Source organism: Monopterus albus, unplaced genomic scaffold (assembly GCF_001952655.1).
Source record: "Monopterus albus unplaced genomic scaffold, M_albus_1.0 scaffold3.1, whole genome shotgun sequence".
Classification (NCBI taxonomy): domain Eukaryota; kingdom Metazoa; phylum Chordata; class Actinopteri; order Synbranchiformes; family Synbranchidae; genus Monopterus; species Monopterus albus.
Window position 1 is genome coordinate 3,918,568 of NW_018127883.1, and position 19,385 is coordinate 3,937,952.

A 19,385-nucleotide genomic window follows, 5' to 3' on the forward strand; every position below is an offset into this window, starting at 1 on the left:
GCAGGAATGATGCTGAGGGAAGATGCATCTGCTGCTACAAAAATACATGTAATCCCCAAGATGAAAACACTGGAAACATTAAAACACCAAATTACAGTACGAGATTAAAACAAATAAAAGACAACAAAATGACACTTGGAGTTAACATCAAATAAAACAAGGTACCTTGATTAGAAAAAGGAATTCCTTTAAAATGAGCGGGTAAAAAGAGACAGAATATGTTAATCTAATGTGTGTGTGTGTGTTTAGTTCTCAGATCATCACTAAGCAAACTGCCATTTCTGATTAATATTGATCGAACATCTGTTTGTTTTTGTGCACCTAGAATATATTCCATTTGTTCCCCCAAGGAGAGATAGTGAAGTAGCAGCACTAACAGTGATTAGGAATTCTGAAGGTTTAGCACAGGGGACCTCAGGCTTTCTCTGAACCATATTTTATGTTGTTGTTGTTTTGTTTTTTTTATTCCAGTTTCATAAAAACAAACAAATTAGATAATGTGAATGGGGAGTCTGGGATTAATTTTGAAGCAGCTGATTAGTGTGTGTGTCCTGGGATAATTGTGTCTGGGACCATGCCTAAAAGGCCTCCAGGCTTTACTGCAGTCTGAATACTCACCACCACCCATCCCCCCTACAGCCCACTCCTCCTGTCTTTTCACATTTTCCTGTCATCTGGAAGAAAAACTTGTTCTTCTTTCCATCACTTCACACAACTCCGTTTCTTCCACCTTCCTTTTCTTCACGCTTCAAGCCATCCTCCCTCTTTTCCGCTCTCATTAGATCACACTGTGTGTGCATTATGTCTTCATTTTGACAAAATGTACATCAACAGCGCAAGGTATAATGGAAATATTTTAATGTCAAATAACAGACACAAATGTGTCTTGACAAAATGTTCAGAACAGAACAAACAAAGCATCTCTTAATGAGTCAACTGAGTAAATAAAATAAACAATAGCAGCTCAAGTATAACGTTATTAGCACTAATGCTAAAGAGTAAACATCATGAGATTTAACTATAATTACAGAGTAAAGGACCATTCTTATAAATAATAACAGTACATCTGTTAAAATGCCCTGTTCAGCTCTGCTTATCTGATAAGAACCATTTCAGTTCTCACTGTCACTTTAACCACCATGAATGACTTTACTTTGTAGCTTTGTGCATAAATTCCTGTCACAAATGTATTCCTATTCTAGAATAGGAACTGTGGGACTTAGGTGACTCTATTGCAAAACCCTGATCAAATCCAGGCCGATCCGTCCCCTCTGAGGGTCCACATTCAGGACCCGAACCTCCACCCGTTCCCCAGGTCCCAGAGCCAGGCTGCGGTGGCGCTGGCTGACAGGCAGCTTATCAGGGGTGATGTTACTCTTGTGGATGAGCCCCGATCGGCCCACACCGATATCTACAAAAGCCCCGAACAGCGCTGTGTTGTCCACCCGGCCCGTCAGGACCGCACCCACCCGCAGATCACTCATTGACACAATGCCCCGCTTAAAGTCCGCCTGCCCAAAATCTGAGGATGGCAAAGAGAAAGATCAAGAGAGAGAATATCAAAAAGATGAGTGGGTAGACAGAAGTGAGAAAAAAGATGTGTACACTGTTTGACAAAGTTGGGAATGGGTGGCAGCTAGTGGAAATGTTTGGAAGGAGAGATAGGTGAAGGGGATGCGGGAAAGTTGTATGATGAAGTCTGTGAAAGGTTGATGGAGCGTGTGTGAGAAAATGAACAGAGAGAGATACAAAAAACATGTACTGTCCGTTTGTCTCTGAGCCAGTGAGTGAAATAAACAGCATGAAGTGTGTGTGTGTCCTGGCACGTGTGAGGTGGTGTGTGGGCGTCGAGAGGGAAAGCTCATAAAACCCATGATCACACTGATGAGGTCACGGGGAGTGAAACTGGAGAAAGCCTTTCATTTCCTGTCTCATTCAATCCCGCTCTTTCCTGCTTCTATTCATCCATCTCTGCTCTACTGTTTTTCACCTGTGATGCCAAAGTGTCTCATTCTTTGACCATCTAGATTTTTTCTGTATGTGTCACCCAACACTTATTCACTTTGAATGTGTGTTAAAAATATACATACAACCATACTGAACTGTCACATTTATTTTGAGTGAAGAGAGCTGGGTGTATCCTTTCTGTCCTGCAAGTCCAAATTAATGGAAGCTACACACACAGATTTTGCTGAACAGTATGCTTTACCAAAGTGAAATGCTGATTTTAGTCCGCCCCCAGATGTTGTGAGTCAAAATGCAAGTACAATCTTGGGTGATACTTTCAGCATAAATGTGCACAGACCACAAAGAGTAGTTTTCACACAAAACAAATCTGTAGCCAAAGGGAGGTGGTACTGATGTCAGTGGTAACACCTGCTAACCTTAGTTATTTTCTGTTGGAAAGGGGAAAAAACATAACCACCAGGAGAAAGTGTTCACAACACACCTGCTAACCTGTTATTTTCTGTTGGAAAGGGGAAAAAGCATAACCACCAGGAGAAAGTGTTCACAACACAAGTGCCACAGCAACAGAGACTGACTAAAATCCTCACTTTACTTATACATAACTACTTTCAGATACTGTACTTTGAAAGCAACACATCTATTATCCTGTACTGCCTGTTGCTAATGCAGCTGTTGAGCCGTGTCTGTCACAATTATCAAAGTCACGGATGTGAGCTCACTCTTTCACACTGCTGTTGATAATACTGCAGTAGGAAGTAACACCAAAATATAGAACAGACACCCACAGTCCATTCAACATTTACATTTAGACATACATCACTCTTATGAATGCTCACTGTAAATGTGTTGCCTAAAGAAAATATTTTTACTTCTATGACATACAGTATCTGATACTACAGAAGATGTACAACAGCATCAACAAATGGAAATATATGTGGTAATGCCATCTGTCTGCCCATTCATCCGTTCTTCCATCCAGGGGTGATGTTACTCTTGTGGATGAGCCCCGATCGGCCCACACCGATATCTACAAAAGCCCCGAACAGCGCTGTGTTGTCCACCCGGCCCGTCAGGACCGCACCCACCCGCAGATCACTCATTGACACAATGCCCCGCTTAAAGTCCGCCTGCCCAAAATCTGAGGATGGCAAAGAGAAAGATCAAGAGAGAGAATATCAAAAAGATGAGTGGGTAGACAGAAGTGAGAAAAAAGATGTGTACACTGTTTGACAAAGTTGGGAATGGGTGGCAGCTAGTGGAAATGTTTGGAAGGAGAGATAGGTGAAGGGGATGCGGGAAAAGTGAGGGGGTGGGGCAGAAATGACAAACATATTACATTTGGAGCAGTAACCAAATACTTGTGTCTACATACTTCCACATTTCTCAGCATTCTACTGTACCCCACTTTCCACTTGGCCTGTTCATGGGAGATCTGTTTCCTTTCTGTATTAACACAAACAAGGAAGGCTCGTGCCTCAGGAAAGAGTCCAGTCCAATTATCTTCCCCACAGCATGGATTTCATGCGGTAGCCTCAGCCCATCTGTTTACTCAGCTGAGCCCTGGCTAGGAGGCCAAGCATAGTGTGCTGCAACCAAATAGGGCCAACCTGAGAATGAACCTTAAAGGGTTAGCCTGTATCAACCGGGTATCCAGGCCTGACTTTTTCCCTCTCTGTATGAAACTGTATGAAAAAGAGGGCATGGTAACATGGTAATTTTTGGACCTTTCAGAACCCAAATTCATTAATTTACTTTTCATCATTATTATATATGGACAAAAGGAATAATTTCTTTGACATTCACATGTACAGTATACACATGAAGTAACTAGTTAGTGTTTGGTCAGTAAATGTTTCTAACTTCCTGCAAAAAGTACAAGACTTTTATTTATATTTCCCTTTGAATACTTAAAAAGCTTTTTCAAACGTGTGGGCTCACTTTCCCATTCAATTAAATGGCAAAGTGCATCCAAACTTTTGACTGGTAGTGTATACAATATATTTATTTACCATGTAAATAAATTGCTTTGAGCTAAAGGCTTCTATATTTCATACACATTTTTTTCAGAATATAAACAAGAAAAGGTGAGACTGTAATGTGACATGAATTTGAGCTACAGCAAAAGTCTAATTGTTTGTGAGTGTATATGATTTTACTGGTAAAGTGAACTCAAGAGTACGGGAAAGAGGAGAAAAACAGAGATCTTTGTGTTTGTGTGTAAAGATTTTCTTTCCAACAACACAGTCTGCAGGATCCATCTCGCCCTGTCATAAACATTCTGCTTGTGTTGTTGGGCTACAAGGAGGAAGCCACAGCACTGTCAGATCCTGTCAAGTTACACTGCCAAGATATGGTAAAAGAAAAGTCAGTGTGTGGTAACTAGCAAACTAGTCAAAGCACTTTCTCAGTCAATAGGGACCTATGAAGGAACTTTGCATCGGTCAAATTGCAAAGATGAACAGTGAATGAACTATTATATGTTTAAAAACTGTGTTTTGTTCAGTGATAAGATCTTTTCACAAAGGTAAATAACAAATGTATGGCCCCCTGTGAAACACTGGGGAAAAAAGACTTCAGCTGTAGCTGTTTTAGGTTCAGGTTCAGAGGCAGCGCCTTTTCTTATTGTGCACCCTTCCTCTGGAATAGCCTTCCATATGATATTAAGCAAGACACTTCAGTCATGGGACCATCTTCCACCCAGTGCCAGGTGTACAGTCCCATGTCATGCGGTGCACAAGGCGCAGACATGTTGCTTGCTACTTAGACAGGGACTCGCAGCGGCGCACCAAAATGCTACAGATTAAAATTAGAATGTCTTCAGAATTACAATTATTATCCTGTAACACAAAGTTATTTTAAAACATGTAAATGGTTAATATTATATTATGTATCAGAATTATTTGGTCACCATAATGATCAATGTAAATGGCAAATTGAGAAATCGTGGCTCTACACATAGGTATTTAAATCAGTCCCAATCTCCATCCAGGTAAATCTGCTGTGGTACCAGCACGTCTGCTTTATTACGTGCATGTTATGCACAAAACACACCAGTGAGTTAATTAAAAGCAAGTCCAACCCTTTTAAAAGAATCGCCTCATGCAGATATATTTTTGCATCATCAAATAAGCTAATTTGGTCTGGATTTGCCCTGTATACACCTTGATTACTGCATCTGGAAAGGTGCGCTTTAGATTGTCAAAATAGGGCCCATGATGTTTAAATCTAAACTTAAACCTTATCTTTATTCCTTGATATATAGATGGTATGAAATATTGTGCTTTACTGACTCTGTTTTGTTTTTATTCAGTTTATGGTATTTTGTATGTTTTTGTGAAGTGTGCTGAGATAAATAAACTATGATTTACTGATTGACTGATTAATCAATTGAGTGTTGCTCAGTTTGAATTCCTTTAGAAACATGGGTGTGTAATGAATCTAAATGCTCTAATTCCTCTCACAATCTGAAATATCAGAATCTACGTAAATGTTGAGTTTGCATGGCTAACTACGCTGCATCTTTTCCCTCAATTATTTGTACCCATGTTCTTTGTATTCCTGTTCTTGTGCTTAATGTTGTTCCATGATCTTAATCACCCTATTATTCAGATGTTTATAAAATGCATATTTCAATCTTACTTGCTTCTGCTGTCACAAAAAGGACATGTATCAATATTTCTGTTTGACTGTGAGTGGCAGGAGCCTTACTTTGTCGCATGTCAAACCCAGGGGGCTGCGTGAGGCCATCTACAATGAGTTTCAGTGTCTCAGGTGTGGTGTCCACTGTCCTGGCCAGATCCTCGACACTCCTGGTTCTAATCTTGTTCTCCACACACTGTTGCAGGTCACCACTCCCAATCTGGTCTGCACTCCCACCAACAACGGACAGAAATCTGGATGGGGTGATGTGAAAAATATGTAAACTATGCATACAATTTCAACTTTTAAAAGTACAGAACAACTAAAACAATTTTAGTGTTTTCAGACAAGTTTAAGTAGTGGCTGGCAAAAGACAAAGTACACAAATTTGTTTTAACAGCAAGTGGTCCTAGATGGGCTAAAGCACATTCACCACATCCTGTACCAACTAACTGAAAGACAGACCCAGTTTTATGAGGGATAAAGCAGAAGAGAAGGGAAGAGGACGGGTGGAAGGTGTTGAGGAAAAGGATAAGAAAAGTACAACTGTCAAAAAATGAGAAAATAAGGATTATAGAATCAAAGAAACTGGAATGAGGGAGGGAAAAGCTAGTGCAGGTAAATTGAGAGAGAGAAGGGGGAAGGGAGGGAGGGCAGGAGAGGTGTGGGAGTAATTATACACAAAGTCAGGAGCTGCCAAGACTAGGCTTTTTTTTTTAAACACACAGAAACACAGATACACACATATTTATTTTACCCCCTGCTAATATAGGTAAATTTGCAGTGGGCTGTAAACACCCCGACACTTTGTTTCATCAAACTGCCTCCACTTTGCAAAGGTCTGACTGTTTGTCAACTGCCTGAAAAATCTCCTCCTATTGTTGTAATCTGGCAGGATGTCTCACCTCCAAAATGTCTGGACAGTCAGATTAAACCACTTAAAATTAAATGAGCCTGAGAATCAAATTCAAACTAACTGGCTAGTTTATAATCTAAAGAGACTCATTAACAAACTAACCTGAGTAGCAAATAGGGGTTTTGGAAAAATGTGGCTTGTCTGTTCTGGCGTGTGTGTCATTTACAGAAGGGACTTTCCACAGATGGTGAGAGATATGAATGCATTTGCCTCTATGCACATGTTCATGTGTAGACCAGTAGTGTCTGTAATGGACGTCGCTCACTGGAGGCCTGACGCCACACGAACTCCGCAGCTGTCCCCCCACCCCATGATGGACAGAACAGGTGGACACACACACAAAGTTGATTCATACACAGTTTTATTCAGAAATGCTCCATTGGCAGTAGTGGGGAGAGTGCGGATGTAACAGGACACGGCTTGTGTACAAACTATGTATGGGACAGCTGTGAGTGGTGAGGGCCCTACCAGCGAAGTCACCACCTACCGTCCTAAAGAGGGAGACGAGCAAAATCAATCACTCACCGACAGCAAGCAAAGACCGGTACAAAATCAGGTGTGTCTGTGTGTGAGACATGGCTTAACAGTGAGGAAACAGCAAGTTTGGAACAAAATGGATGCCTGTCTACCACTAATATCTTCTCTCCTGTGTCCCTTAGGCTGCTTAACTTTCCAATCATATATCACAGGAAAACAAATACTAATGTCTTGGTAGCCTAGTGGTCTAAGATGCATTCCACATAGCCCCTCTGGTTTGGATCTGAGTTGAAATATTTCCTGTGTTTCATTCAAAGACTAAACTGCTAAACCTATGAGGACACAGGTCCAAAACAGCCCACATTATCAGTTTACAAACCAAATTTAGGAGCATCCCTTTAACTAAGGAGGAGGACGACGAGGAGGAGAGGCAGTGTTGAAATAAGAGCAGCTGGACATTCTAGCTCTGGGTCTTACAATGGTTTTGGTGGGTGGTGAGTTCTACTTTTTTTCAGGTGTGTCTGTGTGTGTGTGTTGCTCATCTCATTTTTCAGCCATGTATGTTAGTATTTAAGGGGTGCCAGGAGTCCAGAGGCCTCCACCACTGTTGGGTTCACACTCATATAATTACTACCAACACTGTGTGTGTGTGCATATGTAATGTATATATGTGTGAATGTGGGGTTGGGTGGGCTTGGATATAGATTTTATCCAGGCCCACAGTGAGTACCCACTCTGTCTCATATTATAGAAATACTGAGCCCCAACTGTTACATATCAGAGATATTCTCATACCAGAGCAATACTGTGTGTGTCATGGAATGAACTTAAGTCTAAAACATACAACACATATAATATATGCTTCATTGATATTTTAATATGAAATGCTCTAATAGAGTAGATTTTCTACACCTGAGTATTATATACATATTCTTTAGAGAAAGTTATAAATCTACTCACACAGCATATCGTACTATGCTTGAAACAAAGCCTAACAAATTGTGTCTGTTTAAGTGCTTGTGTGTGTGTGTGTATTGTATATGGTTACAAAGAGAGGATGATGTGTGGGCTGTGAGCAGTAATGAAAGATCCAGTTTCTCTAATGTGAACAACATGATATGCATTATGCACCATAAAAGACACCCAGCATTCCTCGACAGTCCTCCCTCCATACCTATTTTCATCAGCGGTGGGTCAGGATGGGAGAAAAGCAGTGAGACTTGCCCTCACATCTAATGTTCTACACAACCTGAGACTTGTCATTTAGCAAGGGTTTTAAATGCATGCCAATATGCTTCTCTAAAGCAGAAGGTTTAAAAAAAAAAAAAAAAAAAGATATGGGCTGACTGATAAAAGCTCTTCTTGCGTGACACTAAAACTCACAGTAAGGAGGTGAAGTCAGATACATATACATATAATCATTTTATTTTAAATTAAATTTGAATCAAAGTAATTACAGCTGTAATCCGAGAGTTTATTTGATTAGACAGTCAATTCAGGGTCAACTACACACTGACAAGTATGATGGTCTACTTTGCTGAGCGTGATATATCTACACTGTTTTACACTGCATTAAAAAATACATCAGGCTGACGAAATTCAAAGGAAGAGCAAATGATTACATGCATCACTTTTCCTGCCGTCCACTGTCGTTAACACTTAAAGAGAGATGAGGCATGGTATAAAACCACAAGACATATTTTGAGATGCGTCTCAAATTCTGCAAGAGGTTGTAGAATTGAGACCATCACAAAATATTGTACATGTATATCAAGTGAGAAATGTATCTGGACTGCACTGAGTAAATTCCCAGACATGGATTACAAGTTAGTCATAACAAAGGATACCATATTTGCCAACACAGCATTAAGACTTCTGAACAGGAGGAAAAACAGAAAAGCTGAGAAAAATAAGTCTACTCGCAAGTAACTGTAGAAAGACGTAATGATGCGGGAGAGAGAAACATGCCAACAAAGAGAAATGCACAACATTTCCTTAGCTAAATGTAGGATACTGTTCAGAATGTACAAATAAAGCTGTTGAATGTGTTGTGGGCTACAAATTAAACCAAAATAAAAACTATACAAAAAAAGAAGACTTTTTAAAGGTCTGTGGGGAAAATGTTACGTTTCTTTAACCTATCAATAACACGTATTTTTATTTTTGATTTATCAGCAGATAAAGCCACTAGTTCACTCCAGCCTTGACTGGTTGAACAAAACAATTACAGAAACATGACAATACACATGTCCAGAAACCTACAACACAACACACACAAACACACATATTAGCAGGTGTGAATAATGAAGACTGACATAGAACAGCAGCATCTGGGCACCTTGCTGAGTTGTGATAACAAACACCACTGAGAAAGAAAGACAAACAGTGAGATAAAGATGGATGGATGGATGAGAAAGGGAATGATGTCTGCCCAGAAAAGAAGAACAAAACAGAAAATGAAGCAGAAATTTGAAGAAATGTAGATGTATGATGAAAGAAGTATAGAACTGTAAGTGTGAGAAAGGGAGGACAAATAAGAAGAAAGAAAGGGAAAGGAACAGGGTGTGTATATTTTAAAAAGGAAGGAGCAGGCTTCTCATATTTTAAGTCTTTTTAAACCTCTGACTCTTAACCATTTGATGAACAACTGTACATTTCAGCCTGTACTAAAACATAGACAAACACCCTTGCTTGCCTAGTTGAAGTGGTTAAGACAAAATATGCCTAGACTGTTTATGCATAAATGGCAAATAAAAATCTTGAATCTTGAAAAAACAGTTTCACACACACACGGCAGCATCAATCTATCTTCACACATGCATTGAGACCCATCCACCCACACATATATACTGAAGCCATTAAAGGCACATCAAGATGAGGGGAGTGATGCTTAAAGCCACTGGTGTCAGAACTTATGTAGACTAAACACAGTTGAGTGACTACAGCTGTAGGCAAGAGACCCTCCCTCCCTCTCTCGGTCGGTCTCTCTCACACACACACACACACACACACACACACGCAGATAGCCCACAGAAGTCCTGCACAAATGTTCAATGTGCTTTGAACACACACACGGACCTACACATGTACAAAGCAAATGCCTCCTCTCTTGTATCCCATGTCTGTGTAAATTAAATCAGAGTCCTCCACCATCATAACCAGCCCCATATGAGACGGTGTCAAAATCATCATCTGAGCCTAAACGTGCTTTGGCCAGTGGGGTAGGCTCCTGTACAAGTGTGTGTGTTTATATGTTTGTATGTGTGTGCTGTACCTCTGTGCTACGTGGTAGGACTCGGGGTGGATACAGGTCTGATCCAGGGGGTTAAATGAAGCAGGTATGTTGACACAAGTCTTTCCTTTGCCCTTCTTAGCTGCTGGTTTCTCTGGGACTACTGGTGCAGGGTGAGGTGAGGATTTGACACTGTTTTGACAAGAAAGACATTTTAGGCCAAAGGCATTTTAAATTTATTAATGCATTAAATTCACCAAATTACAGAAAACATAGCATCTCAACAGCCATGCAGTTTCAGTTTTGTCAGCTTCTGAGATGCCTGCTTCCACTAGTTAATAAAATTTGTTTCCATAATTCACAGCAGTGAAAACTTACTAATAAATATTAAACAACAAAGTGTCACTCCAGAAAGTGTTATTACTCTTCTTTTATATATGTTCTCTGAAACAGTTTAATGTGACAGTTGCAGATTACCCAGAGTAGCTGAGACACTTTCAAGAGACTCCTCTACTCCACAAAAAAGGAACAGCTACTCTCACCTATCTGTGCACACTACATGCTCTCATTGTAAGTCGCACTGCGCTCATCTGTTTTAATTCTTTCATACCACTGCCTTGCATAATTTCTTTGCATTTCATCTTTACATAAATAGTGGTCATATATTTAGCCTTAGTTTGCATTTATTTGTGTATTTTCGTAATCTACCTTGCTCACTTTTATCTTTGCCTACATTATTTGCCAATCTATTCATAATTTATTTGTCTTTTATATACAATGTTTGTGTGTTCATCTTGGGCGGGGCTGCATTTTAATCTGCAATGTATAATGACAGCAAGGCTGAACAAGATGCTGCTGCTGAAATTTTTTTAATACCAATTTTAGGCAAGGCAGCTTTATTTATATAGCACATTTCATACACAGAGGCAATTCAAAGTGATTTATATAGGCAGAGAAAAACAGCAACAACCTCAAAAGCCAAAAATATTAAAACCAGAATAAATTAACTTAAGAAATAATGAAGGAAAATGTTAACGTCAGATAAATTATAAAAAATTTAAATAGATACAAAGTAGAATGTCTGAAACGTGCTTATCTAGCCATTACAGTGCATTAATAAGTTGTAAGATGCCCTGAATGCAATAGATAAAACAAATGCAAAACAAAATTTTTGATGGTTTGAACACAACCAGCAAACGTCTACTGAGGAACTCAAAGATATAAACCTCACAAACTTAGGCAATTTAAACCTGTTCAGTTACATATCACTAAATGTAAGTAATACATCTTTTGGCAATGCATGGAACCTCACTTTTGTAAGAAAGTGAGGTTCTAGAAATCTGCGTCAACTGTGTATGTGCCCTGGTGTACCAACGTGTCTGTGCATGCAGTTTGCATATGTACCTGTGCAGGGTTTGCGGGTTGATTCTAATGAAGCCGGCACACTGCTGGTAGGTCTTGGGCCCCATGCCTTTGACTAGTTTGAGTTGCTCTCTGTTGATGAAGGGACCATTCTGCTCTCTCCACTCTGCAATATTCCGTGCCCTACCGACATTTAGGCCTGCTACATGCCTGGAAGATTAAAAAAATGCCACACAGCACATCTATTTAATTAAATAATTTTATGAGATGCCTTGAAGACTGTACAATTCTGAAATCTTTGTTCAATATTAGATGCTAATGTTAAGACAGTACAGTGCAAAATTAGAGAAAAGTTTAGTTTTAAAATTAGATAGATACAGTATCAGTACTATTAACACACCTCTGTGCATTTGCTTTGCACACTGTCTACACCAGGTTTCTATAATATACAAACAGAGCATATGTAGGCCGTGACCTGGCATTTCTACAGGCAGTGGAAACACTCACAAGAGACATGGCAGCCAACATTTAGTGAGTATATTTGTCAAGTTTTGGCAGAGCAACGAAGAGAGGTGATCTGAAAGTCAATTAAGTCTGTGCTGTTAATGTTCACAGTGGTTCACTCACACTGAAACGCACTGTTAGCACATCACATAATATCTCAGTCAGCAACACGTCTATGTGTGTTTAATTTGTGTAGCATAACGTGTCACTTCTGGCAGGAATGGAATAAGCTCACTTTCAGAGCAGACGGGTAAACAGATGACCTGACGCCTGCCTCGCTAATGCCAGCTCATTTCATGCTGTTTGTGTCTACTGCGAAAATGTGCATACACATCAAATTTGTGCACTTCCTGTAGTTTTGATTTTAAGTACTGTGCATGTCATAGTAGATACTGTAAATGTATGTGTACAGTATTTTATTAGAGATATAGTATTTGTGACTAAACGCATACTGTAAATGTTTCCCTCTCTCTTTGTCTATCTTGCCTAATCTCCTTTGCTGCATGTGTGTCTGTATGTGAGCACGTGTCTGTATGTGTGCCACACATGCACTTGCTTGTGAGGACATGGAAGGGTGGCTGGATGTGCCTTTGTGTGTTGTGTACCTCATCAGAATCTCAGAGCAGATGTTGATGTCCACCCCTACAAAGCTCACACACTCCTGCACCACGCCATCCAGCGCTGCCTTCAGAGCTCCAACTGATACATCATGCTAGAAACCACATAAACATTTGCACACAGACAGATACACACAAAGAAGAAATGTCAGTCTAATAACTGAATTAGCAGAGAAAAAAAAAATTAAAATACTATTTTCATCTATTGCACAGGGCAAAAGAGTTGCCTCCGCTCTAATAAACACACAGACATACAGAATATGAGAAAGTACTCTGGGAATTTTAGGGTTTCTAATTTTTTAGAGAGGAATCAAATAGCAGGAAATTCTGGTTCACTCTAAAGACAACGTATCTGCAGAAATCCTGTAATCTTACATCCTATTTTCATCCAAACAACTACCCAATATATTTTATTGCAGAGTATTCAGGGGACTTTACATGATCATGTTCTGCTTATATGATCCCCAAAGTTTATATTTGCTCATTATTATTTTCCATTTTTGCAATATAATTAAACAAACAAACAGCAGCAGAGAGAGTAATGAAATACTCACTCATTCTGAGGGAGCAGTGGGGGGGCAGGGGTGATTGACAAGTAGTACAAGTAAGAGGTGCAAAGAGAAACAGGGAGAAAGAGAGATAATTGACAGAGGGAATGCAGAAGGGAAAAGAGAGAGAATGTTTAGTTTGGCTTGTCTCTCGCTCTCTCCTGCTAACAGTGTTCTTGTTAATGTAGCTTGCTGTCAATAAATTGCTCCAAATGAACTTTTCACACTTCTCAACCATCAGCCAATCATCCATTAATCAGGATATATTTTCCAAAAGGACTGAATCTTTTTCTTAGTTAAAAGCAGGGAGGGAGGGGACCAGAGGTTGATAGTGGAACACAAAGTCACATGTAAAATGCTATTTTTGTATACAAAGAAATTATACACAAAAATTGAAAATGATCAAAACAAAACCCTTCTACAAGGCCTAGCAGGCCTCCACAGACAAACAGAAGCCCTGGGCAGTAGGACTGGGCCAGAAACCAAGGGGTTGAGCTGCAGACTGATGCCTCAGCAACTGCTTGGGGATTAGCTGACACTCTAGACTAGACTACTGTTGGGCTATGTGCATGTGCAGGCACAAATGTTTGTGTGTGCAAATGTGACCAAGTCTAGCATGGGTTGTAGGTAACATGATCAAGCTCTGAACAAACCCTGGCTTGTAAACAGATAACAACAACGCCAGCTCGCCAACGCATCCTACTGTCAGCAGTAACAGCACAGGAGGACAGATTGGGACAGACTGAGACAGACAGAGATATGAGCATGTGAGAGAACATGTGGGACTAAATTTTGCTTGGTCATTCATTTCCTCTATCAGACACATTCATTTCATTATTTAGCCCATTTATCATGTCTTTTAAGAAGCACTGTAAAGAAAGAGCAAAAACAGGCATAAACCTAGAAAGGATGGGTTTAATCCAAATGCATCAATGTTTAGTACATTTATTCATTCTGTGCCCAAAGTAATGTAAAAATAAAAAAGTGCTACATATGTTCCAGCATGACAAATAGATTTAACAATAAGGTATTACCACCCAGTTCCCAAACTGGCTGTTTACCAATATTATACTGAAGGATATAAAAGTTCTACTGCCAGGTTAAAGTGCCAGGAGTCTGATGTCAACAGCTATACTTCAATAAAAAAAAAAAAAAGTGATCATAAAGATAATAAACAGCTTAGACTTTCCCTATTATTCAGCTACAGGTACTCATTTTAAACAGTAGACCATCATTTTAAACTGTGGCACCGGTGCTTTTTATTAAATAAATGACCTGAATATTGTTCCCAGCACAGTTTGCAATTTAAAATAACATCTCAGTAATTAATGAGTGTATTCAATTAATTACTTTTAATTATGGTGCAAATCCTGCCTCAAAATAGACAAAGGCACCTTCAGTAGTCTGAATTCTGACACTTTCACTGTGCCGTATTTAATGAGCTATGGTTTCATTTTTAATTATCCTGGTGAGATGAAATCCCTTAATGAATTAAGGTGATACAATCAACTAAACAGTTTAAGCTTAGCTTAGAGTAAGCAGGATGGTGAATACACTATTATTCAGCAGAGAGAATAAGACAAGATAACAAGAGATAAAGTAGTGATGGAGAGCTGGCACAGCAGCCCTGGTGACTCATTGTTTGACCTGCAGTCTGACTGTTAGTAAGAATGCTGAAGCTCTACAGCTTTGGGCACTTTGTAGGCAATGGAAATAACTTTTCTAACAATAAGGAGTTTCCATACAACTAGACTGAAAAATGTATGACTTCCGGTGAGAGACAGAAATAGTCAGAGAGGAAAAGGAGGACATCACCTGTAATGTCACACCAGAGAGGAATGTTTTCACACAAGAAAGGTTGAGGTGTGTGAAGCACCGTGAGTTTTGACCTGCAGTAAAACCCCGATGAATGTGATCTCACTTTCTTACTGAAACCTTATAGAGGTGGGAGCAGCACAGGAGGATCGGAGGTATTGTATCTGTTAACACAGAAGTGCACATGCACTCCCAAACACAACTGTGCTCACTTAGGGATGGGAAACCTTAACTGGAACTTTCTTAAATTATTATTTTATTCCAATTAAAAAAAAAAGTAATTTGGGAAAAACACATAAAACACCAAGTGAACTGACAGTGTTTATCTCACAGCATAATCCTCACTCTGGAAACAGGGTTTATGAAGCATTTTAATGTAGTGCTGGGCAATACTCACATTTAAAAAACTCAAAATACTTACCTTGTGCTCAGTATTTATGCCTGCATGTGCAGGATTTGTGTATACAATTTGAGTTATTGGCTCTCTTTAAAGTACACTGTATTTTCCATTAAGTGAAGGGTATAAATGAAGTTTGGCTTGCTTGCTAATGATTCTATAATGATTCGCTAAAACACAGGGAATTAAGGATTTCCTTCAGAGGCATACAGTACCACCATTCATTTAGCAAAAAGAAAACTTACAGTAATGCAATCTCAGATTAAATTTAAATGCTGAAAGCTGTATGTTTTAAATATCATTTATTACCTAAGAAAAAGAAATACTGCACAGGTTGTCAGAGCTGAGCTAACTGAGCTGGGCCACACGTTTCTTCATCCTTGATTCATCAAATGAACATTGCAAACCCCAGCTACACCTCAAAAAGTCACAGTGGAATATATGGTCAAACATTTGGCTTTGCATACTTCACTTCAAGGAGAGCCTGGGCAAAAAAAAAAAATCCCTACTTCACATTTACCCCCAGTCAACCACAACCTGAGGCCAAGGCAAGATTTCAAGACCAGATGTGAAGCTGCATTTATTGATTACTATATGTAAACAGACATTAATGTCTGGCCTGGACTAAAACAGTATAATGTTTTTATTTCACTACCTGAAGAGAAAAACTACCTGAACTCATCTCAAAAAAACACAACGCAAAAACCAGAACAATCAGGCAAAGCAGCAGCAGCAATGATTTCATGTGTAAAGTTGAAGTGGAACAGAGTAATTGTCAGAGAAAATGAGAATGTTGTTCTCTGTGTGTGTCTGTCCTGACATGCAGACAGCAGAGGTCTTCATTGTGTCCTTCTCAGTTTACAGTGGCACTAACTGCACCAGTGGAGCATGTTGTCCTGTATCCTTCAGTCCATCTTTAAAGCCATTTACCCATTTTTGTCTTGAAAATCACAAATACCACTTAGAAAAGTCATCTTTGCAATGGCGGTGCAGTCCTAGTGTTGAGCATTTATTTTTTCCGATGACTCTAGCAATCATCATTCAGCACTACTTCACCTTCACTTTATAACTTACATCTCAGGTGTCTTATGTCCTACCTTACTTTTCTCCTACTGCCTTTTCTACAGTCTGTGGTTTTCTGTAATTATTTCACACTCAACTACACGTTTAGTATCTTTAGTTAAGACTGTAGGGTTGTGTGAGGGCAGTGACAGAGAGATAGCAACCAACGGTTTTGCTTCAAGATTCACAGTGACACAATGCAAGTAGATGTAAAACTGATTTTCAGAAAAACATAATTAAATGTATCACCAGTCTTTAGCTAAAGGCTCAAACATCTGGCTATGGGCAGACCTTTACAACTTCTACATCCATTTACCCCATAAATACACTATCATTCATTTTTGAGACCAGCTCCACTCTCTCATTCTGTAAACCCCACCACCCAGATCCCAAAAACCTCAAAATCATCCAACGCCAATGGACTGGATCCCTATGTGTGAAGGTCATGTTTGGATTGGCCGGAAACCAGCTGAAGCCAGCCAACCAACACGCAAGAACATAGTGCTTCTGTCTGCACCTTGAGTACTTCAGCGCTGCTGAGTTACTGCTTGTCAATCAGAGAGAGATAGAGAAAGACAGAAAACCAAAACAAGCTTCTTTCTGAGTTATCGCACAGAAAAACATTCATGTCCTTTTCTCTGTTACAGACACACATTTAAAGCTTTCCTCTGCAACAAGGCATAAACAATATATAATCTAAAGCCAATAATTATAAACATGGAGGACCAGAAAACCAGAGAGGTGAAGCATGCTCTTAGCGATACAGTAAGGTGCTGACTGACAATAGCGAAGGTGTTCAGACTGACAGAAGATTAAAATACCATTTTTAAAGGATGCCACTTAGAGCTCAGCAACTGGAACCACACTGGAGCCAGAACGGCTGCACGAACAAAAAGCCCAAGGACAGTAAATGATGACAAATGTAAGATAATTACAAACTTCAAAATCTAATGGCATTTGGCTGCTTTTCATTGCATTCAGCCTGTGAAACGCTTTCCTATCTTGCAAATTAGGAGCATTTTCATATTTATTGCTTTATTTTTAATACCAACTCCAACTTAAGTTTAAAAGCATGTTGAATTATAATATGGTAATTTACTCTGCCATGCATTTCCTTTATTCCTGACCTATAAGAACACCTTTAAACAGTACACTCAAGTTTCCTCTTTTTAAGTTGCCTACAATTTGACTGCCGCTTGGCTTCACTACTACAGAACTATCAATGCTAACATACAGAAAGAGAGGGTCAAAATGTTGATAACCCCCATAGCCCTATGTGCAGCGCCACTCCTCTGAATGTAGATGCAGCAGTTTTAATGAGAGGAAAGTCTAGAAGCTGCAAAACACAAAGTTTGCATGAGTTCGGAAACTCCTAAAATGTTTTTGACTCCTACAAGAAGAAGAAGAAGAAGAAAAAAAAAAAATCGGTGGTCTCTCGCCAAATGTGTGCGTGTGAGTGACGTTACAACACTGCTACATCACATCTTTCACTCTCAGATAATCAGTGGATTTGTGACAAACAAAGTGCCTAAGGTTATCTGGAGGTCAAGCTCTTGTTGACTGACACCTATAAGGCCTCTGAGAACTTCCTCTTAAACACACTGTGTACTCTGGGAGTGTGGGTGTGTGCCCACATGACTACGTGCATAGTTAAATACCAGCTGTATATCAGCAGCTGAATGTGATATGACAGCAAGGAGAAGGGTTTGTGTTTTTCCAGCACCTTTCATGAATGCCTAATGGCTATTTCTAGGCTTCCTGCAAAACAATCACACACACACACACACACACACACACACACATATGTATTACCTGAGGGACTGCAAAATAGAGTATGAACTTGAAACAGGATCAATTTCAAGCACAGGAAGCCAAATAACACAATGACCCAACCTGCATTCATGATTTAGAATAAAGTCAGCTTTGACTATTTGGGCAAAATGTCTTACCAAATGTTCCATTAAGCAATTTCTGCAGTTTTTGTGGCCCTGAAACAAGGTGATACCAGATGTGCTGATTTCAGATCATCATTCTAATTTATCCACACTATCGCTTCTTTTTCATAATACTCATTTTTACATTTTGGATTTCTTGTTACCATCCTGCTGACACAGCATCAGACATGAAATGTTTTCTAAATAACTGAATAAGCAGACCATTGGCATAAACCTGTGTAAATCTATTATATGAGCAAAAGATTGACAAGCCTGACCCATCTCTCAACCTCTCCCAACACACAAATACATGCTGTGACAGATCTAGGGGAAATTATTAAAATAGTAGCAGATGATGTTTTGGCAGCTTCCGCCACTGATCGAGGGATAAGTGTTTTTCCCACGCCTTAAAATGCTGAGGCAGAAACTATCAATCACTGTCAACCCTCCATTTCTCACTCTCCTTCCTTTTCTCAGATTTGTCTGCTCCTGCCTCCCCTGTAGGCACAGCCATTCAAGACTGAAAGAGAGCGTGCTCAAGTGCGCACGCACCTTTGCACAGTCGTAAACGCACAGCCCTCAGCTCATTTCCTCCCAAAGCACATAGTCACAGTGGACTTGGTGTGAAAGTGACATCACTTGCCCTGGAAGTAGGTACAAACCTCAAATTAAATTAAATTTAATCCAATGCAAAAATATCAGAAGTTGTAGTTTTTCTGTTGACCTGATGGCTCTGAATAAATTCAACGTCAGTGGGAAACCCACCAACCTACTTGCAGAAATACATAAACTAAACAAGTTCATAGTATTTTTTTGTGCCCACAGGTCTATCAAGTGTCATTAAGACAAGAAGTAGTGTCATTAGGACAAGAGGAGAAGTAGAATGGTTAAACAAGGTGAGAAGAGTGACTGTT

The 19,385-nt window shown here is 39.6% G+C and overlaps 1 protein-coding gene across 1 annotated transcript in view; it reads right to left on the bottom strand.

The window, feature by feature from the left end:
- Positions 1-21: 21 nt before the first annotated feature.
- srbd1 (S1 RNA binding domain 1) overlaps positions 22-19,385 on the bottom strand; it is a 43,226-nt gene continuing 23,862 nt past the window's right edge. Inside the window, exons 17-22 of the mRNA XM_020598633.1 lie at positions 12,704-12,810; positions 11,637-11,804; positions 10,275-10,424; positions 5,677-5,861; positions 2,955-3,106; positions 22-1,370 (exon numbers count right to left, since the gene is read on the bottom strand). Coding sequence (XP_020454289.1) covers positions 1,230-1,370; positions 2,955-3,106; positions 5,677-5,861; positions 10,275-10,424; positions 11,637-11,804; positions 12,704-12,810 — 903 coding nt within the window. The 3' untranslated portion in view covers positions 22-1,229. The remainder of the gene's footprint in view (positions 1,371-2,954; positions 3,107-5,676; positions 5,862-10,274; positions 10,425-11,636; positions 11,805-12,703; positions 12,811-19,385) is intronic.